This window comes from Mustela nigripes, chromosome 2 (assembly GCF_022355385.1).
Source record: "Mustela nigripes isolate SB6536 chromosome 2, MUSNIG.SB6536, whole genome shotgun sequence".
In the NCBI taxonomy this organism is placed as follows: Eukaryota; Metazoa; Chordata; class Mammalia; order Carnivora; family Mustelidae; genus Mustela; species Mustela nigripes.
Genome location: NC_081558.1, coordinates 26309181 through 26315968, shown reverse-complemented (window position 1 = coordinate 26315968; position 6788 = coordinate 26309181). Strand labels below are relative to the sequence as shown.

The following is a 6788-nucleotide window of genomic DNA, read 5'->3' as shown; positions in this document are numbered from 1 at the left end:
GTGGCTGGGTGGCTGAAAGTGAGAGGAAATGTACCTCTTTTCTATGGTCCCACTGGTTCTTACGTCTTCCTCTCCTACCCAGTATTGTAAATGCCAACTTCCTTGCCTGTATTTCTCCTCTATACAAAAGCTCTATAACGTCAGGGACTGAGTAATGTCAGGATCCAGTACAGTGCATCTTACCAGTCACTTCAGTAAGTATTTGTTAAATGAATGGATATAAAACCATTGAAGCCTGGGATACAGTGTGGTGTAGCAAAAGACAAAGTAATCATCGTAATTCTCAACTTTGTAACAATTATTCTTACTCTGAGTCAAAAATTCCCTGGATTTTCTTCCCTGATAGGCAAAAAGGTAAGCATGGATAGCTAAAGGCTCTTCTAGAATTCTACGTACACATATGCACAAAGCATGTTTAAAAGTGTAAGTCCAATTTTGAAATGAACACACTAGAATTCATTAAGGGCAAATGAACATTAGTCCCTTTAAATGTAGGTACTTTGACACGCTACTTACTCATTCAATTATGGAAACCAATTTGGAATTTTGCAGAATACTTTCTGTTTGTAATTTAAAGTAAAACAAAAAAAAACTTTTAAAAATTTACAAAAGCAACATATATTTACTACAAAAAATAAATCAGGAATTATAAAAGGAGAAGATAACCAACCCACAATCATACTGACAGAAGCACTACTTACTTAGCCTGGGTATAAATCTGAGTCCTCCTGCTTTTATAAACATATTCTAGATGTCTACATTTTTTTCTTTAAAACCAGGGTTATTCTATACCAGCAAACTCTTTTACCCTAATATACCTTATGAATATCTTCCCAAACACTTTGTAAGCACAGTCATCTGTAAGGTGTCAATATTAATTTATTTAACCAATGACCCACTGCTGGATATTTAGGTTATTTACCCATCACTATCAAAACAAACAAACAAACAAAACAAACAAAAAAACCCCACCACATTAAATGTCCTGATAGTCAAAATTTAGTGCACATAATTATGTTTTCAAAATTTCTAGAAGTGAATTTTTTGAAACAAGGCTGTACGTTTTTATTAAAGTTATTTTATTAAAGTTATATGTAGTTTATTTAAGTTATTAAAGTTGTATGTGGCAGACTTCTATCCTTTTGACAGCAGATATAATCACTGGAAAAAGCCGAGAAACACTGGGGGTCAAATCTGGTGATTAAAGCGAGAGATCAAGCGAGGTAATACTATTTTTAGTCGCAAGCCTCTGACTGTTCAGCAGTGTGACTGGTTTTCATATGTGACCCAGAGTGACTCTGAAGGCAGTTGCAACAAGAATACCAAACTGTTGTAAGCCTTGGCTCATTATCAAACTAAGCATATTACTTCCCAAAGACACAGTCATGAAGGGGATGAACAGAGCTAGGTGACGATGCTTTCTCAGGATTCATGATACTCCAGTTACGTCTAATTCACACATGTAGAAGGTCTCAACAGCTGAGTTACCCAATTCATTTTAAATAGCTGCACTGGTTCTCCTGAAACTTAAATATGTGCAGTTTTTCCAGTGTGACATTCTCATAAACATTTATTTACCACTCAAATGACACCTCACGTGTTACTTTTTAATTTTCATACTATGATTAGGCATCTAGATAGTACTCTCTCCATTTTATAAATGAAGAACCGGAGACTCAAAGAAGGTAAGTGATTTGCCCTCAAGGCAAAAGCTGCTAAAAGGCACAGCCAGGAAGCTAGGAAGGATCTGTTTAGCTTCGGTGCCACGTTCCTTTTCTGAGCCAGCCACGCAGTACCTCTGGGTAATTCTTAAATATATCATTATACAGTTGTTCAATCTTAACTACTATGATTAAAATTTCTTAACAACTATTACTACCAGTGAATAATCCTACTCTTTATTTAACCTGGAAGTGAACTGAATGAAACTGGAGGGATTGCTTATGAATAAACTCATTTATATTCTTAAGAAAAACTGGCAGTAACTGCAAAATCCCATTAATTCAATTTGAATAAAGTAAATATTGATACTAGACTCTACATTTAAAGAGACTTGTCTGGCAAGTGAGTCACGTTTTAACAATAACCATCGTAAAAGGGGGAAAAATTAGAGCAGTAAGTTGAATAAAAGGCTAATAAAACTCAAAGGAAACAGCTCAGTGTTTTCTTTTAAACCCTGAAGAACACCAAATATATATTATGTTGCATTAAGAGTCATTTCAAGAAAAGATTATTAACAATCTAATAGTAAACACTAAGAATTTCAATGATATCCAACTCAAAAATGCATAGGGAGAGTAAAGTTATTTTATTAAATCATGCACATCACGTGTGTTAGTGCAAATAGTTTAATCTGTACTCCAGAAATTCTATTGTACTTTATATCTTTACAAAATAGATTTAAAACAATTATTTACTTTAAAAAATGTAATTCTGAAGTTAAGCATTTCAGAACAATATTTGCAATAACCTATATACAAGAGGTACTGGGTACCACTGGCATATTAGCATTCTGTGGTGGAGTGGCTTCCTGCAACAGAAAATGATGAAATGAACTATATGACAGCATTTTCTACAAGTCGTTTGTGACTAATTCCTCCATAAATCTAGTGATCCTCCCAACAGCAAATCCCAAATAGCTTAAAATATAACCTTTAAAGTATAAACAACGACTGCCAAACATCACAAGGCAAATTATATCCTAAACTTCTATTTCAACATTTGGCTAGGCCTGTGGATTGCCACAGAACAATCAAGCCAATTCACTGACATCCCTCCCAGTCTTCATTGACTGAAAAATTTAACTATGTGATACTTTAGGATATTCTATGACCTAAATAAATTTTATTGACATAACTGTGGTGCCGCACAAAACCATAGCTAAACTTTCACTTCTGTGTTTTAAATTTATAACATCAAGCAGTGTTTAGGTGCCTCACTGTGCATGGAACACTATTAATCTTGGGAATAATGCTTCTCATAAACAGAAAGTCCCAATTAACAACAGTAAAAAGAAAATAACCATTTGCATACCCGACCAGGAAATCTGTTGGTAGGTAACAACAGCTCACCTTGAACATGAATTAGCTTTGAAATATCATAACCAAATTAAGTCAGTAAAAGCTTATCTAAAGAGATATTAATTCTTTCTTCAATTAAACATGCTTGGAGGAAGAGATGATAGAAAAAAAAAATCATGCTTCCTAAAATGCTGTATATGAGAAAGTAACTTGGCTTTTAAAGAAAATATCTCTTTAAATACATGAGGTTTAATAAATTACATTCCAATTGACTCAACAGTTTGGTTTACTGCACTGAAATTGTAGGATTGTTTTTGCTCCCAGAAATACTTCAGTTTGCTCAAGAAAATACACACTCTCATGGAAAGTTTTTCAAAGTTGATGTCCTCCACATTGTCAAGTCACATTAAGGCTGAACAAGCGTGCACATATTCCCCAAATTATCACTAGAACAGAATATTTTCCAAGTGTATTTCTCTTTAAAAAAAGAAAGAAAGAAAGAAAATCCACACAAATAGTTGTCTCTAAGTCTTGTTCCCAATAGCTCAGTGGTTTTATAACAAGTAAAAATGGCGTAAATATGTAAAAAATATATATATATGTGTATATATTTCAAACTGATAGGCACTGAGCACACAGGGCCTCTCTTCCCATGTATGTACTGGTTGTTTGGTTTGGGTAGTTATCGAATCAGAAAAATGAATTATCTGGCCATTAGAATTCAGAGTAAAATACCCATAAATTTAATGTTATAAATAATTTGGTGTACCAAGAAGCCTACTTTAGGCCACCATAATATTCAGAATCTCAACATACTAATTTAAAAATTACATGAAAAATTGCAAGCAAATTATTGCTTACAGTAGAATAAAGTCACAATTTTATATCCTCTTTATAGATAGATACATTTTATATAATTTAAAGCAATGACCCTACAGCTGTATTCTTGTACTTCTGCTGTCTTAAGAGGTAAAAAGGAAGAAAATGGTTCTGTTTGTCCCCAGCATGAGTGTGATGCCAGCTTCTAAAGGGAGGACGGTGTACGGACTCAAGAAACGCTCTCATGGAGACGCTCTGGCAAGACCTGGCACGTACAGCACAATGGCTGTCACCGCAACCAGGGCAGCCAACATGGGCATCCAGGGCCAGGGTTTCTGTGTGGAAAGAAACCAAGAGTCAATATCGCATTCTTCCCTCTCTTTTCATACCTATTAACCCCTTGGTTCCAGAGAATCCTGAATACTTAACAGAATATTAGAAAAACCTTATCTTTGCAGGAGAATACATTTTAAAAAGCAAAGGAAAAAGGGTGAGGGAGTACAGGTGTGAGGAGAGCTGTGACAGCAGGAATGCTTTTAGAGGACGGTTGTGTGCAAGTCTGATACAGCTCAGGAAAGTCTTAGGCAGTTTTCAATTTCGTTACAGTTGAAACCTAATAGTGACTTCTAAGAAAACCTGTGGGCTCAGCCTGCTTTACTTATTCCAGTATCCATATATTACAACTAACGGATATACACGGATGCCTGGAATACATGTCTGCCTAAATGTTTATTTCTTGATAAAAACCAGATTTGTATGTTGGGGTAGTTTTATACAAGCAGCTAGTGGGTAAGGTGGCAGAAAGAAAATGGTCTAAGCTTTGATTCTCTAATGTGAGACCACAGAAGACAAGCTCAGATGGGGTTCAAGAAAAGGAAGTACTAATAGGACCCTGCCTCTTTGACACTTTTGGTAAAGACCATGTCCAATGTAGTAATGTCATGGATTATCTCGTATGTTCTACTAACACACATGCTTGTTGCAGGTAAGCATGGGTGGGCGACTCCCTATTAACTTTCAGAGGGCCTTATGAAACTAACGTGCTCTGGCAGACAGCTTTTACTTTCACTAGCGTACTGAGAGTCTTAATGACAAAGCTGGCTTTTAAAGAAATATTCTGATTTGCAGATCAAGGCTCAGAGAGATATGGGATAGGTTTAGACTCTCATAAGTATGTACACATTGGGGTTGAGATTGCAAGCCAATGGCTCATTATGCTAATCTTATCCTTTTTCATCTTCATAGCCACAGTGTAAATACAGGTAAAGAGTTGAAAGGAAGAAACTCTACACTATGGAATAGAAGAGGGAGAGGAGGAAAGCTGGCTGAAAATTTCAAAGAGGCAAACGCTTCATTTCTCATTCAAATCTGATTAAACACTTAATGGGGGGGGGGTACCAATATTGCAGCAATTCTTAGTTTACTCCAGTTTGCTAGAGACAAAGGCTCAGTTAAAGGCAGCACATTAACAACTGGTTAGGTTGGAATTAATTCATGGTTAGCAGTACTACAAAGGAAACAAGACAAAATGTTATGTGATTAGTTGATTGTTCAAATCATTCGTATGACACAATACATGGCATACTAAATGAAGGGTTTGCTTCAGGTAACGAAATACCTGTGTGGTTTTGCCATGCACTATATTACAAATATGGCACAAACAGGTGACGGGGACAAACAGACAAGGACTCAACAGTAGTGCTTGTACCTTTCTCTACCACAATGGACCGAAACACCAAAACAGGAAAGCCAGGAATAGGCCGATGAATATGGCTGGGACGGGTTGTAATATGGAAGGCTAAAGAAGGGAAGGGATATTAAAATCATTTTATGCTATAAAAAAAATCAGATAAGATGATTTAGACCCATGGTGGGAAGGAGGGTAGGAAGACTGAAGTAATAGAAGTAAAAGCACTCAGGTTTTGTACTGATTCAAACATTTTAAAGACATCTAATACAATCTAGAATGACGGGACTGTGGTACTAACTACCAGTTTAAAAGGGACAGCTGGAGGCAGTGGACAATGTGGGTGCCCCTAATCCCTAATGAAATGTAGCACTTCAAGACAGAGCAATGGCAACACTTCACCAACTAATGCTCTGCTTGACCTTACATTACTTTTGTTCCACAGCTGGAATCCATTATTTGATAATGTAGTCTCTTAGAAATGGCTAAAGTTTATTTTATCCCTCCATTGAAACCTTTTTTTAAACCAAAATTGTCTTCTTCGAGATGGTGCTGCTTTTAAGTTTAAAAATAAAACGCCTTGTGATACATGCTTCCTAAACCAAGCAAGAGATCTGACACAATGTGTGATAAACACTGGATATATAAAGACAGCCAGCTGAGTCTCAGGGTTTTCAGTTATGTTATCAGAATATAATACATTTTTAAAATTGGAAAGAGTTACTACAGTGAGTTTTATTTCAGAGAAAAATTTAGTACCTTAAGTCTAATACCACAGAAAAAGGAAATTCACCTTTAAGGTAAATTCTTGGTACAGCTATAAATAATAATAGCCAGGTTACTTTTGAAAGCCTCTAAATAGTACAGAGGCATCCATTCTGATTATGCTAGATGTCTTCATAGGTTAATTTAGTAGAAGGCGGACTGAAATTCCACACTCAGAAAGATATGAATTAACACAAAAGAGAGAAGTAACCAAACCATTATAATCTGATTTCAGAAGAGTTCTGTAATCTACGTTTCCAAAATAAACACAATTTTGCTTATAGCACTAAGCCTCCATACCTAATTTATCAACTTCTGAAGGGCTTCTACCTAAACAACAAGACTTCTTTTTCTAAAAAGCTAAGACTTTCTTTAGTGAAGGACAGCTGGACACAACTCATGAGCATTCTGTGTGCAACTGTGTAACTGGATGGCCATGCAACGTCACTCTTTCATACTCGTGCGGCAAAGTTAAGCAGAGTGCTTTCCTCTGTAGG

At 36.0% G+C, this 6788-nt stretch overlaps 1 protein-coding gene across 20 annotated transcripts in view; it reads right to left on the bottom strand.

The window, feature by feature from the left end:
* Nucleotides 1–2289: 2289 nt before the first annotated feature.
* The window catches only part of SLMAP (sarcolemma associated protein), a 143266-nt gene continuing 138767 nt past the window's right edge, over nucleotides 2290–6788 (bottom strand). For 13 of the 20 annotated variants that reach the window (XM_059390014.1, XM_059390023.1, XM_059390020.1 and 10 more), the window contains one exon: nucleotides 2290–4174. In XM_059390014.1, coding sequence (XP_059245997.1) covers nucleotides 4082–4174 — 93 coding nt within the window. In that variant the 3' untranslated portion in view covers nucleotides 2290–4081. Of the gene's footprint in view, nucleotides 4175–5547; nucleotides 5638–6788 lie in introns of all 20 variants that reach the window. The other 7 variants (XM_059390016.1, XM_059390017.1, XM_059390027.1 and 4 more) reach the window with 1 other exon arrangement.